The following is a 25,179-nucleotide window of genomic DNA, read 5'->3' on the forward strand; positions in this document are numbered from 1 at the left end:
GCTGTATTGGACTTGTTAATGTGTGAAAGTTAAATATTTAAAAAAAATAGATTTTGAATTTCGCGCCCTGCACTTGAGCTGGATGTTGAGCTGGATGTTGCCATAGGTGTCCCGGTGTCGGGCTTGCAGCCTTAACAGGTTTTAAACCTGCAAAATGTTCTCTCCGCCAACAACAGATGTGAGCAGTTTGTGGTTGCATGGCTGGGGGTTTGTTACTACACCGAAAAATTACAATATCCAGCCAGACCTTTGCCACCTAGAAAAATGTGTGTGTCCAAACCTTATTATTTCACCCACCTGGTGTCCCAGGTCTAAATCAATCCCTGATTAGAGGGCAAGAATGAAAAAAAGCTGTGGAACTGGCTTCAAGGTCCAGTAATGAATTTGAGGGAAATATATCAACAACCAAAGGTTACCTTCACTCCCTGCTGGACAGCCGTGTTGGGTATGAGCAGGTGCAGAGGCGTTAGAGAATAGTGGATTACGTCCGGGAAGTTCTTCAAGGTTCTCATCCAACTACGGAACCCCACTGAGTCGTTACGGTTGAGTGACAGCTCCCCCGGCCAACCAGTGCCTCCCACCACCTTGGTGTGGTGGCTGAGGAAGCTAGAGCTGTAGGAGGTCTTCGAGTCACGTTTGTCCAGAACTTTGGAGCACCTTTCGTCGCTAGAGGAAACTGACATCCCAACGTTTACCTTGAAGCCCCTGGACAAGCAGGATTCCACCTGAGAGAAGGAATACAGAGCCATATATTCAGAGAGTTGTCTTTAAGGTTTCTTCCATTAAAGACTGTGATGCATTTGCTAAGTGGGCAATATTAATCAATGGAATTTTCTGAATGTAACTGAACTTCTAGAAATAGTTACAAAAAATGTTGTGCTGTAGGTTTTCGCTCTAATCTAGTACACCTGATTCTAATAATTAGCTGGTTGATGAGCTGAATCAGGTTAGTTACAACTGGGGTTGGAGCGAAAACCTACAGGAGGAAAGTTCTCCAAAAAACAGGGTTGGAGAGTAATAGACTAGGTAGATGTAAACGTACAGGAGGGTATCTCTCCAGGAACAGGGTTGGAGAGCAATAGACTAGGTAGATGTCAACGTACAGGAGAGTATCTCTTCAGGAACAGGGTTCAAGAGCCCTGATCTAACAGTATACGGATCTGGTGGTACGTAATGGTTACAGATTGCTGTTTGAATTCCTGTAGCTTCCTTTAATGGAAAATGTCCTCTATTTCAGCAGGCATTGAGACTAAGTAAGTCACCTGGTTTGTAGAGAGGCCACTATGTGAGGCCTGACAGGTGTGTATTGCTGTAATCATCGTCAGCCTGCCTCCCAGGTCAACTTGGCGTATGTAGTGAGTCCCATAGGTGTCTATGAGCCGGCGGTACTGGGCCTTAGAGGTCTTAGAGTATGATTCCAGACGTTCAATGTCCTTACGGAACTCATCGCTGAGAGTTGGAGAGTTTGGCGTGCGATAACTGGAACACAAGAATTAGCATATCAGATGTGAATTAAAATACGACACAGAGACGACCTTGATCTACATTTGGTTGACCCTTTCTCAGCCTATCGCACACAGAAGCAATGGTCCTTTCAACATTTTGGTGGGTGTCGCGGTAACAGCAGGTCACATGCAAAGAATCCATTTAGGATGCAGGTGCTTCTACACCTGCATTACTAGCTGTTTGGGGTTTTAGGCTGGGTGTCTGTACAGCACTTCGAGATATTAGCTGATGTACGAAGGGCTATATAAAATAAAATTGAATTGAATTGAATTGAAATTTAAACTTGAATGTGTTACAAATCGGAACACAAAAGATCAGATTCAATGTTTTTTTGTTTTTTTTGGGCTGTTCACACATTGGGGAAAAGATCAGATGTGCCAATACATCGGAACTGTGGTGACTGTGTGAACAAAGCCTTTATGAAATGAAAACCCTTACAGAAAAAACATGATTTCACACACGTGGAATCTTATTTCATATACAAAACAGTGAGTTTTTGGAACACTTCACATGTGATGATATTTTATCTGAAATCCTGTGAAACTATGCATTTTTGAAATTCAAATGTTCACATGATGCCCTGTTAGTCATTATGAAAGACACACAGTGCTTTTAGCACAGTGCTTTCAACTTACATATTTGACATACTTTGACTACATTGTGTATGTTCTTTACACAGCCATTATTATTCAACATGTCCTGACCTGGGATTTGAATTCACAATCTCTTGGTTCGCAGTATTCTGATCTTCCTGCTATGCCCCCATGTCTGTGTCAGTAACTGATTCACCTGTATTCCTACACTTTGGACTTCAAAGTTAATTTCAGCTTTGTTAAAAATACACTCAAGAAAAACTATTATATTTATCATAGTGATTTATGAGTAGCATTAAACAGAATAGTTTAACCCACCAAAAATTATACAACTATACACCGAAATTATACAACTATTCACCGAAATTATACAACTATACACCAAAATTATACAACTATACACCAAAATTATACAACTATACACCAAAATTATACAACTATACACCAACATTATACAACTATACACCGAAATTATACAACTATACACCGAAATTATACAACTATACACCAAAATTATACAACTATACACCGAAATTATAAAACTATACACCAAAATTATACAACTATACACCGAACTTATACAACTATACACAAAAATTATACAACTATACACCAACATTTTACAACTATACACCGGAATTGTACAACTATACACCGAAATTACACAACTTTGCACCAAAATTAAACAACTATACACTAAAATTATACAACTATACAGAAAACTCTCAAATTGCTGAAATATGTAAATTAAATCAACGATGACAGAGGGAATAGTCAGATTAACTGATTAACTCGAATAGCAGGGCAGATGGCACTATTTTGCTAAGTACAGAGATGCATTATAGATGCTGAATTTGTAGTTATCCTTTTCTGTGTTCTGTGTTATGTATCAAACTCATACATGTATATGACCTGTTTAACTGCCAGTGTTGAATGTTATGGTTAAAGTTTGACCACATTCTGGGCCGGGGACACACTGACAATGTATCTGTGACACTGTGGCTGCGTTTACACAGGCACACCAATTCTGATCTTTTGCCCAGATATTTAAAAGCTGATCTGATTAGTGAAAATACCAATTAGTGGTAAAAAAATGTTTTGATTTAAAAGTAGAGAATGTCATCCCTGCCCAGTCCCTCCTAATTATTTTACTATCAGTTACAGACAGATGAGATTCTTGCAGAAAGGAAATGGTTTTCAATATATATATTCTTATTTTTTACAAAAAATATTTCTACATACTTCAAATCAGAAGTACTTTAGTTTCTCCAGCAAGCCAACACTGGAATGAACTCCCTACAACACAACAGTCCAAAGACTTCCTTCTGCATGGAATGGAAAGAAGTATTTGGATGAGCTCTCAGAGTTTAAATGGACCCACTTGCTGTCCTTTCTGATACTTTCTAGCTGCGTTATCGTTGCACTTAGACCTGTATGGGCTAAGAGAGATTCAAGCCTAGGGTTAAGCAGCTATTAAAACATGCACCACTTAGTCCAGGGCTAGCTGGTCCTGTTCCATAGCAGGGTTTCACTGCCTTTTCAGAGCAGCCAATCACTTCCTCCAACCTAAAACAATACTTACAGAACATTCCTGAAAATTATCTTATATTCTCAGGACAGTAAACAATTGCTATGAGATTATTCAAATGTGACAATATAGCTATCGAACAAGCAAACCATTTCATATAACTTGTTGTTTATTGGTGTCATAAAGGTGTGTACAATATATTAATCTTAAAAGCACCAACATACAGGTAGCTGTCAAAATAAAGGAAACACCAACATAAGGTGTCTTGATAGGGCGTTGGGCCACCACGACCTATTGACCTCTACAGCACCAACATAAGGTGTCTTGATAGGGCGTTGGGCCACCACGACCTATTGACCCCTAAAGCACCAACATAAGGTGTCTTAATAGGTTGGGCCACCACGACCTATTGACCTATACAGCACCAACATAAGGTGTCTTGATAGGGCATTGGGCCACCACGACCTATTGACCTCTACAGCACCAACATAAGGTGTCTTAATAGGTTGGGCCACCACGACCTATTGACCTCTACAGCACCAACATAAGGTGTCTTGATAGGGTGTTGGGCCACCACGGCCTATTGACCTCTACATCACCAACATAAGGTGTCTTGATAGGGTGTTGGGCCACCACGGCCTATTGACCTCTACAGCACCAACATAAGGTGTCTTAATAGGTTGGGCCACCACGACCTATTGACCCCTAAAGCACCAACATAAGGTGTCTTAAGAGGGTGTTGGGCCACCACAACCTATTGACCTCTACAGCACCAACATAAGGTGTCTTGATAGGGCATTGGGCCACCACGACCTATTGACCTCTACAGCACCAACATAAGGTGTCTTAATAGGTTGGGCCACCACGACCTATTGACCTCTACATCACCAACATAAGGTGTCTTGATAGGGTGTTGGGCCACCACGGCCTATTGACCTCTACATCACCAACATAAGGTGTCTTAATAGGTTGGGCCACCACGACCTATTGACCCCTAAAGCACCAACATGAGGTGTCTTAAGAGGGTGTTGGGCCACCACAACCTATTGACCCCTAAAGCACCACGAGCCGTTAGAACAGCTTCAAAAACTCTATTGGACGGATGCGACACCATTCTTCCACAAAAAGTTCCATAACTTCATGTTATGTTGATGGTGGAAAAAGCTGTCTCAGGTGCCGTACCCGAAGGTCCCAGAAGTGTTTAATTGGTTTGAGATCTGGTGACTGAGATGGATATTTCCATATGATTTAAAACCTCTTGTCACTACAGGGGGTGCTGTTTCAACTTCGACATTTATCGTTCCCAAATTAAACTGCCTCGTACTCAATTCTTGCTTGTACAATATGCATATTATTATTACTATTGGATAGAAAACAATCTCTAGTTTCTAAAACCGTTTGAATTATGTCTGTGGGTGAAACAGAGCCCATTCTGCAGCGAAATTCATGACAGGAACTGCGAATGTCTGAAAACGAGGCTCTGTTCTCAGATCAGTTTAAAGCTCTGTATGTATCCTATGGGTCGACATGAACTGCACGCGCCTTCCCCTGGATGTCAGTAACCAATGAGAATTGGAATGGAGTTTCTACGTAGCTCTCAGACCTTATAAAAGGCCATGGCATGGAAGGTCCGCTCTTTTCGACGCTCGTCAAGACGCAATGGAGGACATCAGGATGGCATGCTCAAAAGCTCTCGTTATAGGTCTTAGCTATATCCGTCTGTGATTTAATTTCAAATAGGTGTTAGAAACATCATAACGAAGTTATTTTAAACCGAGTTATATCAGTTTATGCGAGTATATTGCCATTTTCGGAATTTTCTTAGTATTGCGCTTTGAAGATTTCGGCATGTCTGTGCGACATAGCTATTGTTAGCTGCTAATTCCAAAGTTGAAGAGGACGTTTTACAACCGTGCAACGATTCTTTTGGACAAAGGACAACTTGCCCAAGATTCTGATGGAAGCTCGTCCAAAAGTAAGAGCTATTTATGATGTTATTCGTATTTATGTGGAAAAATGTAAATGGATTTGTCCGCCATTAATTGCGGCACTGGTCTGGCTGTAACGCACACTGTATGTCTAGTAACGTTAATTTTAAAAATCTAACACAGCGGTTGCATTAATAACTAATGCATCTTTCATTTGCTGTCCAACCTGTATTTTTTAGTCAAGTTTTCGATTATTTATTGATTAGATTAGGTGCCTCTCCAAGATGGCGCCGGCCAGAATGCATGAAATGATGCTACTGATCACATTGTATAACCACGATTTGTGTTGCTAAATATGCACATTTTCGAACAAAACCTATATGCATTGTGTAATATGATGTTACAGGACTGTCATCTGATGAAATATATCAAGGTTAGTCAAATTATATATCTTTTGCTGGGTTGTTACGATCGCTAACATTTACTGCTGGTAAATGCGGTTGTGTTTCTGGCTATTGTGGTAAGCTAATATAATGCTATATTGTGTTTTCGCTGTAAAACACTTAAAAAATCTGACATATTGGCTGGATTCACAAGATGTTGGGCTTTCATTTGCTGTACGCTGTGTATTTTTCAGAAATGTTTTATGATGAGTAATTATGTATTTGACGTTGGTCTCTGTAATTATTCTGCCTGCATCGACGCTATTTCAGATTGCAGCTGCAATGTAGAACTGTGATTTATACCTGAAATATGCACATTTTTCTAACAAAACATATGCTATACAATAAATATGTTATCAGACTGTCATCTGATGAAGTTGTTTCTTGGTTAGTGGCTATTTATATGTTTATTTGGTCGAATTTGTGATAGCTACTGATGGAGTAAAAAACTGGTGGAGTAAAAAAAGTGGTGTCTTTTGCTAACGTGGTTAACTAATAGATTTACATATTGTGTCTTCCCTGTAAAACATTTTAAAAATCAGAAATGATGGCTGGATTCACAAGATGTGTATCTTTCATCTGGTGTCTTGGACTTGTGATTTAATGATATTTAGATGCTAGTATTTACTTGTGACGCTATGCAAGGCTATGCTAGTCAGCTTTTTTACTGTGGGGGGTGCTCCCGGATCCGGGTTTGGGAGGAATTAGAGGTTAAATTGTATTCATGTTCATCAAACCATTCAGTGACGACTCGTGCCCTGTGGATTGGGGCATTATCATCCTGCCCAGCGATTTTATACATGACCCCCATGATGTGATTTTAATTGCTCTGGAACCACACCTGTGTTGGAGCCCCTGCGTTTTAATATACTTTATATCCCTTGTTTACTCATGTGGTTCCTTTATTTTAGCAGTTACCTGTATCTTGCCCTCTAAAGCACCAACAGGAGTCATGTTTTACCCCAAATTGGAAATGATGACAAAATGACACTTTCTGTCATGCAGTAACACTTTTTCTTTTATGAACCTTTTGTAAGACAGGTAAGTGATTTAAAATCCCCAAAATAAGCAAATATTGGAATCTTTTCACATATGTGTAGTCAAGTTTGATATTTAAAAATATGTTTTTGTATTTTTTTCATGTTTTGAACTGTTATTTTTTAAATCAATTTCATCCATAGCATCTTGCCATGAAAATGTCTCTGTTATTCATTCAAACTGTTGTGTTGCTGTGATACTCAGAGGCTGAGAAATTGAGTTAATCTGACATACGGGTTCGACCTATAAGATAGCCACTGATATGGGCTCTATAGGTGATATGGGCAACGGTGCCATCAGACTTTAAAGTCTAGCTTCGGAACGCTATGGGCTATCAACTCAGTTCCAATTGGATCTGAAAGACGACACTCTCAACTTGGTATGGAGACATTAACTGGAATCTAAATATGTATTTACATGTTTATTTTATTGTTATTGTGACTGCCACGCCTCCCAGGGGCCAAATCTGGGGTGGCTCCGTAACTGTATCTTTTCAGAGTATTTACAGTACCAGTAAAAAGTTTGGACACACCTACTCATTCAAGGGTTTTCCTTTATGACACCCCCAGGTTGTGTAAGGGATATTTGACCAAGAAGGAGAGTGATGAAGTGCTGCATCAGATGACCTGGCCTCCACAATCACCCGACCTCAACCCAATTGAGATGGTTTGGGATGAGATGGACCGCAGAGTTGAGGAAAAGCAGCAAACAAGTGCTCAGCATATGTGGGAACTCCTTCAAGACTGTTGGAAAAGCATTGCAGGTGACTACCTCATGAAGCTGGTTGAGAGAATACCAAGAGTGTGCAAAGCTGTCATCAAGGCAGAGGGTGGCTACTTTGAAAAATCTCAAATATAAAATATATTTTGAATTGTTTAACACTTTTTTGGTTACTACATGATTCCATACAGTGGTTCCTCCTTTAAAAGTTGTGTGCTGCTGCAGCATTCTGTGGCACGTCATTTAATTCACAGCTATTTCTTCTGTTACTGCAAGCTAATGCTAGTTTGACCACCAGAGGGCATCTTTGAGAAGCATTTGATAGTATTCCGTATTGGCATTACCAGAGACATTTTTTGTAATGACATAGTATATGGGATTGATTTTTAGAAATGTGGCTTAATTAATTAGATTAATATTATGGTGTATCCATTCAGAATTTTTTTGGGTCAGTTTGTAAATTCAGACCATTTTGCTCTCGGAGAGCACACTGCACGTTCAGGCTGAGGAGTTGTTGATTTGAGTGTTCTGGACTTACAATGGTAGTCAAGCACCCAAGCTTGTTGCCTAGCTACTTCCAGACACAAATGAGACCACTCTGACCATTTTACTCACCCTAGCAGAGCTGATTTGGCAGTTTTCGTGTTAATCAGAGCGTTGGTGACTGTAAATGTGCTGCTGGAAACAATGTAATTACGCTTTAATTACGATGTTTACTGACACCGGCCATATTCAACGAGTGTTGAGCGCTCGTAAAGTAATTATTCTGCGCTCTGGTACACTCAGACGAGAGTGCTCTAAAATCCCTGTAGATAGTAGGCTGGACACATTACATTTTTAACAACGTTATTTTCTGATGAAAACTAGTTCATTGCATCCGCCGTGGAGCCCAGTTTCATAATATGACCATATTTCCCAGATGCTTGCCGTTGTTTTGAAGTAATCGCGAAAAAACAGGCCTTCATTTAGTGCATTTTTCACCCTGCCAGCTCCTATTAGTTATATTGAGCAACGTGGCACCAACAACCCTTCCGAATGTTCTATTCCCAGTTTATTGTTCAACGTTGCAATGCCTGCTTCGCTATTGTTGGCAATGAGACCTGCTCACATTGTTTTATAGTTAAAATGTAAACAACAAAAATAATATTGGAACTCTGCGGTCTTCCCCTTATTTCCTATGGGGGAAAATAGGCATGCCTGTCTATTTCGCCAAACATCTCACAATGTGTATATTTAGATTTCAAGTCGGGTGTAACCGGTATGAAACAGCTAGCTAGTGCGCGCTAATAGCATTTCAATCGGTGACGTCACTTGCTCTGAGACCCTGAAGTAGTTCCCCTTGCTCTGCAAGAGCTATGGCTTTTGTGGAGCGATGGGTAACGATTCTTCGAGCGTGGCTGTTGTCTGTGTGCAGAGGGTACCTGGTTTGAGCCCAGGTAGGGGAGAGGAGAGGGACAGAAGCAAAACTTTTACACGGGCACTATTTTAATCAGGAGAATCTCCTCTTTGTAATTATATTGGGGCAAAAAGTATTTAGTCAGCCACCGATTGTGCAAGTTCTTCTACTTAAAAAGATGAGAGAGGCCTGTAATTTTCATCATAGGTACACTTCAACTATGACAGACAAAATGAGAAAAGAAAATCCAGAAAATGACATTGTAGGATTTTTAATAAATGAATTTGCAAATTATAGTGGAAAATAAGTATTTAGCTCCAATAGGTGTCTGTGTCACATACATTATCTTCTATTGTTTGTCCTCATGTGTCTGTTTTTCAGCATAAAGTACTCTGTAGCCACTTAGTGTGGACACCAGGTGAGACCACACACACACACAATAACAGTCTCTCTTCTAAATCCTCTAGGTTATATCAGCTGTTTTGGTGAACTCCTCCCGCATCTGAACTGGGTGACACAGAGGGCACAGCATGATCATGGGTGAGATGTCATCCAACACTTCCGGGTTGCGGCGAGTGGTCGCATTTCGCTTCGCTCCACAGGTAGTATCACATTTCATTTCATTACAGTACAACGGTTTGATTTGTTCTTAGCTAGCTACATAGCCGTCTTTGTATCAAAGATAATTGTGTAGTTTAGAGTAATTATCGAGGTTCGCTAGCCAGCTATTTTCGTCCTTCTAACGTAGTCAACACTGCTAGCTAGCCGGCTAGCCAACTTCTACCGAATAGCAGCACTGTAGAAACTATTACATTACAACGGAACGACTTGATTAGTGTAGTGTTAGCTAGCTAAATAGTTGTCTTTGCTGTCTGTATCTAAGATAATTGTGTAGTTTAGAGTAATTATCGAGGTTAGCTAGCCAGCTATTTTCGTACGCCGCGCCAACGTTCTCCTACCTAGTCAACACTGCAACACTGCTAGCTAGCCAGCTAGCCAACTTCTACCGAATAGCAGCACTGTAGAAACTATTACATTACAACGGAACGACTTGATTAGTGTAGTGTTAGCTAGCTACATAGTTGTCTTTGCTGTCTTTGTATCCAAGATAATTGTGTAGTTTAGAGTAATTATTATTAGAGTAATTATCGAGGTTATCGAGGTTACCTAGCCAGCTACACTTTCAAACAAAGTCAACAACGCAGCCACTGCTAGCTAGCCTACTTCACCAGCCAGCAGTACTGTATCATTTTAGTCAATAAGATCTTTTGCAACGTAAGCTTAACTTTCTGAACATTCGAGACGTGTAGTCCACTTGTCATTCCAATCTTCTTTGCATTAGCGTAGCCTCTTCTGTAGCCTGTCAACTATGTGTCTGTCTATCCCTCTTCTCTCCTCTCTGCACAGACCATACAAACGCTTCACACCGCGTGGCCGCTGCCATTCTAACCTGGTGGTCCCAGCGCGCACGACCCACGTGGAGTTCCAGGTCTCCGGCAGCCTCTGGAACTGCCGATCTGCGGCCAACAAGGCAGAGTTCATCTCAGCCTATGCTTCCCTCCAGTCCCTCGACTTCTTGGCACTGACGGAAACATGGATAACCACAGATAACACTGCTACTCCTACTGCTCTCTCCTCGTCTGCCCACGTGTTCTCGCACACCCCGAGAGCTTCTGGTCAGCGGGGTGGTGGCACTGGGATCCTCATCTCTCCCAAGTGGACATTCTCTCTTTCTCCCCTGACCCATCTGTCTATCGCCTCCTTTGAATTCCATGCTGTCACAGTTACCAGCCCTTTCAAGCTTAACATCCTTATCATTTATTGCCCTCCAGGTTCCCTTGGAGAGTTCATCAATGAGCTCGACGCCTTGATAAGTTCCTTTCCTGAGGATGGCTCACCTCTCACAGTTCTGGGTGACTTTAACCTCCCCACGTCTACCTTTGACTCATTCCTCTCTGCCTCCTTCTTTCCACTCCTCTCCTCTTTTGATCTCACCCTCTCACCTTCCCCCCCTACTCACAAGGCAGGCAATACGCTTGACCTCATCTTTACTAGATGCTGTTCTTCTACTAACCTCATTGCAACTCCCCTCCAAGTCTCCGACCACTACCTTGTATCCTTTTCCCTCTCGCTCTCATCCAACACTTCCCACACTGCCCCTACTCGGATGGTATCGCGCCGTCCCAACCTTCGCTCTCTCTCTCCCGCTACTCTCTCCTCTTCCATCCTATCATCTCTTCCCTCTGCTCAAACCTTCTCCAACCTATCTCCTGATTCTGCCTCCTCAACCCTCCACTCCTCCCTTTCTGCATCCTTTGACTCTCTATGTCCCCTATCCTCCAGGCCGGCTCGGTCCTCCCCTCCTGCTCCGTGGCTCGACGACTCATTGCGAGCTCACAGAACAGGGCTCCGGGCAGCCGAGCGGAAATGGAGGAAAACTCGCCTCCCTGCGGACCTGGCATCCTTTCACTCCCTCCTCTCTACATTCTCCTCTTCTGTCTCTGCTGCTAAAGCCACTTTCTACCACTCTAAATTCCAAGCATCTGCCTCTAACCCTAGGAAGCTCTTTGCCACCTTCTCCTCCCTCCTGAATCCTCCTCCCCCTCCCCCCCTCCTCCCTCTCTGCGGATGACTTCGTCAACCATTTTGAAAAGAAGGTCGACGACATCCGATCCTCGTTTGCTAAGTCAAACGACACCCCTGGTTCTGCTCACACTGCCCTACCCTGTGCTTTGACCTCTTTCTCCCCTCTCTCTCCAGATGAAATCTCGCGTCTTGTGACGGCCGGCCGCCCAACAACCTGCCCGCTTGACCCTATCCCCTCCTCTCTTCTCCAGACCATTTCCGGAGACCTTCTCCCTTACCTAACCTCGCTCATCAACTCATCCTTGACCGCTGGCTACGTCCCTTCCGTCTTCAAGAGAGCGAGAGTTGCACCCCTTCTGAAAAAACCTACACTCGATCCCTCCGATGTCAACAACTACAGACCAGTATCTCTTCTTTCTTTTCTCTCCAAAACTCTTGAACGTGCCGTCCTTGGCCAGCTCTCCTGCTATCTCTCTCAGAATGACCTTCTTGATCCAAATCAGTCAGGTTTCAAGACTAGTCATTCAACTGAGACTGCTCTTCTCTGTGTCACGGAGGCGCTCCGCACTGCTAAAGCTAACTCTCTCTCCTCTGCTCTCATCCTTCTAGACCTATCGGCTGCCTTTGATACTGTGAACCATCAGATCCTCCTCTCCACCCTCTCCGAGTTGGGCATCTCCGGTGCGGCCCACGCTTGGATTGCGTCCTACCTGACAGGTCGCTCCTACCAGGTGGCGTGGCGAGAATCTGTCTCCGCACCACGTGCTCTCACCACTGGTGTCCCCCAGGGCTCTGTTCTAGGCCCTCTCCTATTCTCGCTATACACCAAGTCACTTGGCTCTGTCATATCCTCACATGGTCTCTCCTATCATTGCTATGCAGACGACACACAATTAATCTTCTCCTTTCCCCCTTCTGATAACCAGGTGGCGAATCGCATCTCTGCATGTCTGGCAGACATATCAGTGTGGATGACGGACCACCACCTCAAGCTGAACCTCGGCAAGACGGAGCTGCTCTTCCTCCCGGGGAAGGACTGCCCGTTCCATGATCTCGCCATCACGGTTGACAACTCCATTGTGTCCTCCTCCCAGAGCGCTAAGAACCTTGGCGTGATCCTGGACAACACCCTGTCGTTCTCAACTAACATCAAGGCGGTGACCCGTTCCTGTAGGTTCATGCTCTACAACATTCGCAGAGTACGACCCTGCCTCACACAGGAAGCGGCGCAGGTCCTAATCCAGGCACTTGTCATCTCCCGTCTGGATTACTGCAACTCGCTGTTGGCTGGGCTCCCTGCCTGTGCCATTAAACCCCTACAACTCATCCAGAACGCCGCAGCCCGTCTGGTGTTCAACCTTCTCAAGTTCTCTCACGTCACCCCGCTCCTCCGCTCTCTCCACTGGCTTCCAGTTGAAGCTCGCATCAAGCTCGCTACAAGACCATGGTGCTTGCCTACGGAGCTGTGAGGGGAACGGCACCTCCGTACCTTCAGGCTCTGATCAGGCCCTACACCCAAACAAGGGCACTGCGTTCATCCACCTCTGGCCTGCTCGCCTCCCTACCTCTGAGGAAGTACAATTCCCGCTCAGCCCAGTCAAAACTGTTCGCTGCTCTGGCACCCCAATGGTGGAACAAACTCCCTCACGACGCCAGGTCAGCGGAGTCAATCACCACCTTCCGGAGACACTTGAAACCCCACCTCTTTAAGGAATACCTAGGATAGGATAAAGTAATCCTTCTAACCCCCCCCCTTAAAAGAGTTAGATGCACTATTGTAAAGTGGTTGTTCCACTGGATATTATAAGGTGAATGCACCAATTTGTAAGTCGCTCTGGATAAGAGCGTCTGCTAAATGACTTAAATGTAAATGTAAATGTAATGTCACTTGGTCGGGTCAACAATTATCATAATTATAATGGATTTATGTATTTATAACACCTGGATAATGAACTTCCTTCAAAAAAGGGTTTCACAATCTCCACTGGTGTAACGGACGTCGTCGGGAGAAGGGGAAGAGGACCAAGGTGCAGCGTGGTAAGTGTCCATATTACTTTTAATAAATACGAACACTTGAACAAAACAACAAACGAACAGTTCTGCAAGGTGCAATACACAAAACAGAAAACAACTACCCACAAACACGGGTGGGAACATGCTACCTAAGTATGGTTCTCAATCAGAGACAACGATAGACAGCTGCCTCTGATTGGGAACCATACCAAGCCAAACACATAGAAATACAAAACATAGAACAACATAGAACACCAGACATAGAATGCCCACCCAAACTCACACCCTGACCAACCAAAATAGAGACATGAAAAAGGTCTCCAAGGTCAGGGCGTGACAACTGGTTGAAATTAAGTGTCTCATTGAAATACTATCCTGTGTCCTCAGATTAATGCAGATGAAGGGAGTTAGATATGAATAGTTTTTTATCTTCTGTATTTACAGTTGAAGTCAGAAGTTTACATACACTTATGTTGGAGTCATTAACTTCTTGCAACTATAGGGGGTGCTGTTCCGCATTAGCATATTTGGGTCTCCAAATTAAACTGCCTCGTGCTAAATTCTTGATCGTACAATATGCATATTATTGTTATTATTGGATAGAAAACACCTTCTAGTTTCTATAGAAGTTGGAATTTTGTCTCTGAGTGGTACAGAACAATTTCTACAGCACTTTTCATGACAGGGTTCAGATTTCAGAAATGTTTACCTCTGATCTGGAGTCTGTTTTTAAGGCGACAGTGAATGCTATGAAGAAACCGACACTGCCTACGTCTTCCTCTGGGTGTCTGTACGTCATCACGTTTTGAATGAAATCGATGGGACATTCACAGCCATTATAAAAGACCAAAATGTATAGGGACCGCCCTTTCTCGTCGTGCGCCTGAAGCGTGAAGGCCATCGGACTTGCCTCGTTCCAAATCGTTGTCTAACCAGCAATATTTCTCCGGTCATGTTTTCAGTCGTTATAGTTGTTAAAAACATCATAATGTAGTTAATTTGAACCGTTTTATAGCAATTTATATCCGTTTAGTGCGATTTTGAGGAATTTATTTGTTGTGCACTCTGAAACTTTGGACACGTTTTTGGGTGTCGGTCGTTGGTGGTGGACATTTCGAAGGACAGAGGACATCTATCGACCAAAAGACGTTTATAACATAGAAAGGATACATTGCCCAAGAATCTGATGGAAGAACAGCTCAAAGTAACCAATATTTAATATGATAAATCGTGTTTCTGTCGAAATATTTTAAACGCATATTTCGCCATTTTGTTTGGTATAGCTTCACTTGGCGAACCCTGTATTGAAAAGTAAGGATAATTTTAAAAATGTAAATCAGCGGTTGCATTAAGAACTAATTTGTCTTTCGATTGCTGTCAACCCTGCATTTTTTAGTCAAGTATATGATTAGCTTTCAATTAAACTAGATCACTCTGATAGATGACGTCAGACATATTGAGGCTTGATTTCCTAGTATTTTTATTGTGTAACCACGGTTTTGTATGGCTAAATATGCACCTTTTCGAACAAACTGTATATGTATATTGTAAAATGATGTTACAGGAGTGTCATCGGAAGAATTCTGAGAAGGTTAGTGAAAAAATTAATATATTTTGGCGGTGATTACGTTATAGCGCTCTTTGGCTGGAATCGATGCTCTGGTAACGTTTGCACATGTGGTATGCTAACTTATCGATTTATTGTGTTTTCGCTGAAAAACGCTTAGAAAATCTGAAATATGGTCTGAAATCACAAGAACTGGGTCTTTCCATTGCTATGCTTTGTCTATTTTTATGAAATGTTTTATGATGAGTAAATTGGTCATACACGTTGCTCTATCTAGTAATTCTAGTCGATTTGTGATGGTCGGTGCAATTGTAAACTGTGATTTCTACCTGAAATATGCACTTTTTTCTAACAAAAACTATCCTATACCATGAATATGTTATCAGACTGTCATCTGAAGAGGTTTTTTCTTGGTTAGTGGATATCAATATCTTAGTTGAGCCGAATTGGTGATAGCACCTGAAGGAGTAAGAAACTGATGGAGTTAGAATAGTGGTGTATTTTGCTAACGTGTTTAGCTAATAGATTTACATATTTTGTCTTCCCTGTAAAACATTTTAAAAATCTGAAATGGTGGCTTTATTCACAAGATCTGTATCTTTCATCTGGTGTCTTGGACTTGTGATTTAATGATATTTAGATGCTACTATCTACTTGTGAAGCTATGCTAGCTATGCTAATCAGTGTGTGGGGGGTGTGGGGGGTGATCCCGGACCCGGGGTAGAGGCTCGTGAAAGGTTAAAACTCATTTTCAACCACTCCACACATTTCTTGTTAACAAACTAGAGTTTTGGCAAGTCGGTTAGGACATCTACATTTGTGCATGACACAATTAATTGTCCCAAGAAATGTTTACAGACAGATTATTTAACTTATAATTCACTGTATCACAATTCCAGTGGGTCAGAATTTCACATACACTAAGTTGAATGTGCCTTTAAACAGCTTGGAAAATTCCAGAAAATGATGTCATGGCTTTAGAAGCTTCTGATAGGCTAATTGACATCATTTGAGTCAATTGGAGGTTTACTTGTGGATGTATTTCAAGGCCTACCTTCAATCTCAGTGTCTCTTTGCTTGACATCATGGGAAAATCAAAAGAAATCAGCCAAGACCTCAGAAAAATAATTGTAGACCTCCACAAGTCTTTTTTTGCTATTGAGAGCACATTCTTCGCTCAGCCACGCACCACTAGTATACAAAAGAGAGATTATTTTTAATTCCTCCAGAAATAATTGTAAATGAGGTTGTTAAGTCGGTAACTAGTTGCTTGACAAAGTCCTAAAATGTAGGAAGAATAAAAAAAAAGGTTTAGAAATTGTTACAACTTCCGCCGAAGTCGGCTCCTCTCCTTGTTCGGGTGGCGTTCGGCGGTCGACATCACCGGCTTTCTAGCCATCGCCGCTCCATTTTTCTTGTATCCATTTGTTTTGTCTTGTTCCCTGCACACCTGGTTTTCATTCCCCAATCAATTCATATGTATTTATTCCTCTGTTCCCCATCATGTCTTTGTGTAGGATTGTTTTGTGTTACGTGGTGTTTGTTCGCGTAAGCTGGTTTGTTCCGTGTTTATTGTTACACGAAGATTGTTACTTTGTTAACTTTATCAGGTCTATTTTGGCGCATTTACACTTTTGCCTAATTTTGGATGGAGGATGATGCAGCTGCGTCCTGCTGTTATTCTCTCCTGCCAAATAAAGTGTCTGTTCACAACTCTCTGCTCTCCTGCACCTGACTTCTTCACCAGCAGCGCCCAGCCATAACATAATTTTTTTTTTTTTTTTTGTCTAGTTCCCGGTTTGTCCCAGGGATGTCCCCGATGACATTTTTAGGATGTTCTTGGGTTGCAGTTGCATGGTCCCCTGGAGGTTTTTGTCTTGTTCCCGTTTTGTTTTTGAGGACGTAAGGACGTTCTTTGGGATGTTCTCAGGACGTTTTGTCATTGTTCCCTGGAGGTTCTGCCTTGTTCCTGGTTTGTTCCAGGGATGTCCTTGAGGACGTTTTTAGGACGTCCTTGGGATGCTGTTGAATGGTCCCCTGGAGGTTTTTGTCTTGCTAAAATGTTGTCATTTTGACATTTTGCATCCCCATGTTGAACAAAAATGAATCACATGAGATCATGTTTTCACATGTATAGTTTCATGTTACCACATGTTGCTTTAAAATGTTGTCATATGTTATCACACAAGATTACCTGTGAAATGCATGTGTTTTATCTGCAAGGGAAGCGCTATAAAAGTTTAACAAATCATAATAATTATTATTATTACCTGTAGTGACGGCAGCGGCGATTCTGTGAGAAGAAAGAGTGGCGGTCCTCTTTGGTCTTCGTTTTGGCAAAGATGGCTACATCAGACTGGGACCCTCCCATCTCTATGCTAGCGCCCACATCCTTCTCCATTTTCACACTCCCCGGTCCCGCAGGTACGCTTACAGACACCTTCGCCTCATAACCAAAACCCCCCTTCCATTTTGTAGAGATCTCGTTGGTAGTGGACTGTGCCAGGTTACTGGAGGAGAGAAGAGGAGAGGATAGGTGAGGAGAGGAGAGCGGAGGAGAGATGTTTACTGTCCAATTTCCATCAAGTAAACAGACAGAAACTATCCTACTCACCTGACAGAGGCATGGGAGTGGCTGGAGATATCCTCAGTACAGTGGCTGTAGGGCCTCCAGTCTACAACAGACAGGGGTATTTTCTGCAGCTCATTCCTGTATAGGGGGTTACTACACAGTGTACAGGTTTCATTGGGGGACAGGTAGGTCTTCAGGTCTATCAGGTAGGCCCCTTTACGTTTCAGGGTCACCACGTCAAACCCCTCCCCTGCCAGGTTGTGACCGGGGACGAAGGGGGCGGAGTCACACTGGGATTTCCCTGCAATACGACAGGTGAGGGCGGAGTCCAGGTGAGAAAGGAGAAGGAGGAGAGGAAGGGAGTAGATGGGAAGGGCTGGGAAGGTCATGACTGAACTAAAGGGAGGGAGGAGAGGGAGAGAGAGAGAGAGAGAGAGAGAGAGAGAGAGAGAGAGAGAGAAATGGGAGGAGATTGACTATTAGAGGTGTGGGGTAGAAAGAGGCAGAGAAAGTGAGAGGTGTGGGGAGAGAGAAAAGGAGAGAGGCTGTTTAAACTCCATGATGTGAAGGTCTTTGTTACTTGAAATGAAAAGCTCTATGTACAGTGCATACGGAAAGTAATCAGACTCCCTGACTTTTTCCACATTTTGTTACGTTACAGCCTTATTCAAAAATTGATTAAATATTCTTTTTTTTACAAATGTATTAAAATAAATACCTTATTTATTCAGACGCTTTGCTACGAGACTAAATTGAGCACCGGTGGATCCTGTTTCTATGACCAAAAATGCTTCTGAACATCAGAATAACCTGTGTGTGTCCATACCGTGTGTGTGTGTGTGTGTGTGTGTGTGTGTGTGTGTGTGTGTGTGTGTGTGTGTGTGTGTCCATACTGTGTGTGTGTGTCCATACTGTGTGTGTGTGTGTCCATACTAGTGTGTGTGTGTGTCCATACTGTGTGTGTATGTGTGAGTGTCCATACTCTATGTGTGTGTCCATACTATGTCTGGAGCTCTTCTGGAGGTTAGTTAACCTCTCTAGGGTATGTGGGACGGTAGCGTCCCACCTCGTCAACAGCCAGTGAAACTGCAGGGCGCCAAATTCAAAACAACAGAAATCCCATAATTTAAATTCCTCAAACATCAAACATTTTACACCATTTTAAAGATACACTTGTTGTAAATCCAGCCAAAGTGTCCGATTTCAAAAAGGTTTTACGACGAAAGCACACCAAACGATTATGTTAGGTATGAGCCAAGTCACAGAAAAAGACAGCCACTTTTCCAGCAAAAGAGAGTAACAAAAAGCAGAAATAGAATTAAAATTAATCACTAACCTTTTATAATCTTCATCAGATGACACTCATAGGACTTTATGTTACACAATACATGTATGTTTTGTTCGGTAAAGTTCTTATTTAAAACTTCTTGGAACTATAGGGGGTGCTGTTCTGCATTAGCATATTTGGGTCTCCAAATTAAACTGCCTCGTGCTAAATTCTTGATCGTACAATATGCATATTATTGTTATTATTGGATAGAAAACACTTTCTAGTTTCTATAGCCGTTGGAATTTTGTCTCTGAGTGGTACAGAACAATATCTACAGCACTTTTCATGACAGGGGTCAGATTTCAGAAATTTTTACCCCTGATCTGGAGTCTGTTTTTAAGGCGACAGTGAATGCTATGAAGAAACCGACACTGCCTACGTCTTCCTCTGGGTGTCTGTACGTCATCACGTTTTGAATGGAGTCTATTGCACAATCACAGCCACTATAAAACAAGAAAACGTAGAAGTACCGCTCTCTTCCTGCATGCGTCGTGCGCAAGATGGGCATCAGACCTGCCTCCTTCCAAATCGTTGTTTAGAGAGTGATATTTCTCCGGTCATGTTTTTAGTCGTTATAGTTGTTAAAAACATCATAATGTAGTTAATTTGAACCGTTTTATAGCAATTTATATCCGTTTAGTGCGATTTTGAGGAATTTCTTTGTTGTGCACTCTGAAACTTTGGACACGTTTTGGGGTCCCGTTCGATCGTTAGTGGATATTTCGAAGGACAGAGGACATCTATCGACCAAAAGAAGATTACAACATAGAAAGGATACATTGCCCAAGAATCTGATGGAAGAACAGCTCAAAGTAAGCAATATTTAATATGATAAATCGTTGTTCTGTCGAAATATTTTAAACGCATATTTCGCCATTTTGTTTGTTATCGCGTCACTTGGCGAACCCTGTATTGAAAAGTAAGGATAATTTTAAAAATGTAAGTCAGCGGTTGCATTAAGAACTAATTTGTCTTTCGATTCCTGTCAACCCTGTATTTTTTAGTCAAGTATATGATTAGCTTTCGATTAAACTAGATCACTCTGAAAGCTGACGTCCCTCATTTTGATGCTTGAGTTGCTACTATTTTCATTGTATAACCACGGTTTTGTATGGCTAAATATGCACATTTTCGAACAAACTGTATATGTATGTTGTAAAATGATGTTACAGGAGTGTCATCGGAAGAATTCTGAGAAGGTTAGTGAAAAAATGAATATATTTTGGCGGTGATTACGTTATAGCGCTCTTTGGCTGGAATCGATGCTCTGGTAACGTTTTCACATGTGGTATGCTAACTTATCGATTTATTGTGTTTTCGCTGTAAAACGCTTAGAAAATCTGAAATATTGTCTGGAATCACAAGATCTGGGTCTTTCCATTGCTATGCTTTGTCTATTCTTATGAAATGTTTTATTAAGAGTAAATTGGTCATACACGTTGCTCTCTATAGTAATTCTAGTCGTCTTGTGATGGTCGGTGCAATTGTAAACTGTGATTTCTACCTGAAATATGCACTTTTTTCTAACAAAATCTATCCTATACCATAAATATGTTATCAGACTGTCATCTGAAGAGGTTTTTTCTTGGTTAGTGGCTATCAATATCTTAGTTTAGCCGAATTGGTGATAGCACCTGAAGTAGTAAGAAACTGATGGAGTTAGAAAAGTGGTGTATTTTGCTAACGTGTTTAGCTAATAGATTTACATATTTTGTCTTCCCTGTAAAACATTTAAAAAATCTGAAATGGTGGCTTTATTCACAAGATCTGTATCTTTCATCTGGTGTCTTGGACTTGTGATTTAATGATATTTAGATGCTACTATCTACTTGTGAAGCTATGCTAGCTATGCTAATCAGTGTGTGGGGGGATGGGGGGTGATCCCGGACCCAGGGTAGAGGCTCGTTAGAGGTTAAATCCAAAAATCTGAGTTTAGGCGGGACGGTACTGTCTCACTTATGCAGAGCGCCAAATTCAAATTAATTACTATGAAAATTACTATAAAAATCTAACTTTCATTAAATCACACATGAAAGATACTAAATTAAAGCTACACTGGTTGTGAATCCAGCCAACATGTCAGAATTCAAATAGGCTTTTTGGCGAAAGCAAACGATGCTATTATCTGAGGATAGCACAATAGTAAACAAAGACAGAGAAGCATATTTCAACCCTGCAGGCGCGACACTGTGAAGTGGGGCCGATTGAGAGGGGAATGAGTCAGAGGTCTGGCAGAATGCTTTGAGCTCGTGACGCTCGTTCACGTGAGAGCGAGCTCTGTTCCATTTGCTTTTCTGAAGACAAAGGAATTCTCCGGTTGGAACATTATTGAAGATTTATGTTAAAAACATCCTAAAGATTGATTCTATACTTCGTTTGACATGTTTCTACGACCTGTAATATAACTTTTTGGACTTTTCGTCCGTACTTTCCGCTGGACTTGCACGCGCGTCGTGAGTTTAGATTGTGTACTGAACACGCGAACAACAAGGAGGAATTTGGACATAAATTATGGACTTTATGGAACAAATCAAACATTTATTGGGATTCCTGGGAGTGTATTCTGATGAAGATCATCAAAGGTAAGTGAATATTTATAATGCTATTTCTGACTTATTTTGACTCCAACATGGCGGATATCTTCTTGGGTTGTTTTGGTCTCTGAGCGCCGTACTCAGATTATTGCATGGTTTGCTTTTTCCGTAAAGTTTTTTTGAAATCTGACACAGCGGTTGCATTAACCTCTCTTGGGTACGTGAGACGTTATCGTCCCACCTCTTCAACAGCCAGTGAAACTGCTGGGCGCCAAATTCAAAATACAGAAATACTCATTATAAAAATTCAGAAAACAAAACATATTTTACATAGGTTTAAAGATTAACTTCTTGTGAATCCAACCACGGTGTCAGATTTAAAAAATGCTTTACGGCGAAATCATACCTTACGATTATTTGAGAACATAGCCCACTAGACAAATCATTACAAACATTAACCAGCCAAGTAGAAGACTTACACAAGTCAGAAATAGAGATACATTTAATCCCTTACCTTTCATGATCTTCATATGGTTGCACTCAGCAGACATTCATTTACTCAATAAATGTTCCTTTTGTTTGATAAAGTCTCTTTATATCCAAAAAACTCTGTTTTATTTGCGTGTTTTCTTCAGTAATCCACAGGCTCAAACGTAGTCAAAACAGGCAGACAAAAAATTCCAAATTGTATCCGTAAAGTTCATAGAAACATGTCAAACGATGTTTATATTCAATTCTCAGGATATTTTTAGCCTAAATAATCGATAATATTTCCACCGGACTCTCTCGGTCTCGCGCATGAAAAAGCTCTGTGACACTTTAGGGTCCACTCATTCAGACTGCTCTTACTTCCTCATTTTTCAGAATACAAGCCTGAAACAATTTCTAAAGACTGTTGACATCTAGTGGAAGGCATAGAAACTGCAATTTGAGTCCTAAGTCAATAGATACTGTAATGGCATTGTATAGTAAACGACAAAACCCCCCAAAAAACTACTTCCTGAATTGATTTTTCTCAGGTTTTTGCCTGCCAAATCAGTTCTGTTATACTCACAAACTTTAGAGTGTTTTCTATCCAAATCTAAATGCATATCATATCTTCTGGGCCCGAGAAGCAGGCAGTTTAATTTGTGCATGCATTTCATCCAAAATTCCGAATGCTGCCCCCTACCCTAGAGAAGTTAAGGAGAAGCATATCTTTAAATCTGTGAATAGCACTTGTATATTTTATCAATGTTTATTATGAGTATTTCTGTAAATTGATGTGGCTCTGTGCAAATTCACGGGATGTTTTGGAGGCAAAGCAAAATGTAAACTGATGTTTTTGGATATAAATATGTACTTGATCGAACAAAACATACATGTATTGTGTAACATGTTGTCCCGGGAGTGTCAATTTTATCAATATTTCAGCTTTTTGTGACTCCTTTCTTTGGTTGGAAAATCGCTTTATGCTTTCGGTGACTAGTTGCTGACCTAACATAATGATATGTTCTGCTTTTGCCTAAAAGCTTTTTTGAAATCGGACACTGTGGTTGGATTAACGAGAATTGTATCGTTAAAATGGTGTCTAATACTTGTATGTTTGAGAAAATGTAATTATGAGATTTCTGTTGATTGAATTTGGCGCCCTGCAATTTCATTGGCTGTTGGCGAGGGGTACTGCAGTCCTAGACAGGCTAACTTCCCTGGAAAGTTTCATATTGCTATTCAATGAAAATGTAATACGCCACAGGATGTGTTTGTGCTGGTCAGTCAGGTCTGGAGTGAACCAAGGGCTAAATATGTTCCTGGTCCAACATTTTTTGAATGGGGTATGCTTTTTTAAGATGGTGAGGAAAGCACTTTTAAAGAACAACCAGACATCCTCTACTGACGGAATGAGGTCAATATCCTTCTAGGATACCTGGGCCAGCTAGATTAGAAAGGCCTGCTCGCTGAAGTGTTTTAGGGAGCGTTTGACAGTGATGCGGGTGGTCGTTTGACCGCAGACCCATTACGGACGCAGGCAATGAGGCAGTGATCGCTGAGATCCTGGTTGAAGACAGGTCACCTAACAGTACGAGCTCTGAAGATAGAAGGGGGGAAAACAATTCACATATGGTGTCCAGGGCACAGCTGGGGGCAGAAGGTGGTCTGTAACAAGCGGCAACGGTGAGAGACTTGTTTCTGGAAAAGTGGATTTTTAGAAGTAAAAGCTCGAATTGTTTGGGCACAGACCTGGATAGTATGACATAACTCTGAAGGGTGTCTCTGCAGTAGATTGCAACTCCGCCCCCTTTGGCAGTTCAATCTTGTCGTAAAATTTTATAGTTAGTGATGGAAATTTCAGGATTTTTTGGTGGCCTTCCTAAGCCAGGATTCAGACACGGCTAGGACATCCGGGTTGGCAGAGTGTGCTAAAGCAGTGAGTAAAACAAACTAAGGGAGGAGGCTTCTAATGGTAACATGCATGAAACCAAGACTTTTACGGTTACAGAAGTCAACAAATGAGAGCGCCTGGGGAGTGGGAGTGGAGCTAGGCGCTGTAGGACCTGGATTAACCTCTACATCACCAGAGGAACAGAGGGGGAGTAGGATAAGGGTACGGCTAAAGGCTATAAGAACTGTTTGTCTAGTGCGTTTGGAACAGAGAGTAAAAGGAACAGGTTTCTGGGTGCGTATGAATAGACTCAAGAGCAGGAATGGAGTACAGTGAAATAAGACAATAATCACTAACCAAAACAGCAATGGACAAGACATATTGACATTAGGGAGATGCAAGCATAGGCGAGTGATCATAGGCCCCAGTGGGGAGGCTAGGCGAGCTGGAGACACAGTGATTCAGACAGCTAGCAGGCCGGGGCTAGCAGGCTAGCAGAAGGGCCTTAGGGGGAAGTCGCGACGGAAGAAGTCTGTTGTAGCCCCCTCGGACGGTTACGTCGGTAGACCAGTCGTGTTGGATTGGCAGGGCTCCGTGTAGGCAGTAAAAGGGTCCAGGCCAATTGGCAAAATGGTATTATAGCCCAAGAAATTGGCTGATGGACCTCTTCAGCTAGCTGTCACGAATCCCGTTTCCTGAGTCTGTTTTTTGCCTGTGTTCTGTTCTGGAGTTTTTTTTCCGGTGTCCTGGAACGCACCCTGTCTGGTTGCCGGGCGATGTAGCTAGTTGGGAGATCTCAGATTACCCGCACCTGTATCCCATCAGCAATCTGCACACCTGGTCCTGATCATCATCTCTCCTCTTCATAAGCCCGGACCTGACATCCATTCCCTGCCGGATCGTTAGCCATGAACAGTATGTTGTGCCAGCGTATCAGCCTCCAGTTTGATAGAATTTGTTTTGTTGTTTTGTACGTCTTGCTTGCCTTAAACTTACCTCCGTTTGTTCTGTCTTCAGTTATTCACCCGGATCACTTACCCCATTCCTGCCTGGTCGTCGGAGG

The 25,179-nt window shown here is 42.0% G+C and overlaps 1 protein-coding gene across 3 annotated transcripts in view; it reads right to left on the reverse strand.

Annotated features, from left to right (window-relative positions):
- The window catches only part of LOC139568360 (perforin-1-like), an 88,587-nt gene that overhangs the window by 24,293 nt on the left and 39,115 nt on the right, over positions 1-25,179 (reverse strand). For 2 of the 3 annotated variants that reach the window (XM_071390132.1, XM_071390131.1), the window contains exons 2-5: positions 17,933-18,366; positions 17,589-17,828; positions 1,263-1,479; positions 417-725 (exon numbers count right to left, since the gene is read on the reverse strand). In XM_071390132.1, the coding sequence (XP_071246233.1) occupies positions 417-725; positions 1,263-1,479; positions 17,589-17,828; positions 17,933-18,279 (1,113 nt within the window). In that variant the 5' untranslated portion in view covers positions 18,280-18,366. The remainder of the gene's footprint in view (positions 1-416; positions 726-1,262; positions 1,480-17,588; positions 17,829-17,932; positions 18,367-25,179) is intronic. The other variant, XM_071390133.1, reaches the window with a different exon arrangement.

Source organism: Salvelinus alpinus, chromosome 2 (genome assembly GCF_045679555.1).
Source record: "Salvelinus alpinus chromosome 2, SLU_Salpinus.1, whole genome shotgun sequence".
Lineage (NCBI taxonomy): Eukaryota > Metazoa > Chordata > Actinopteri > Salmoniformes > Salmonidae > Salvelinus > Salvelinus alpinus.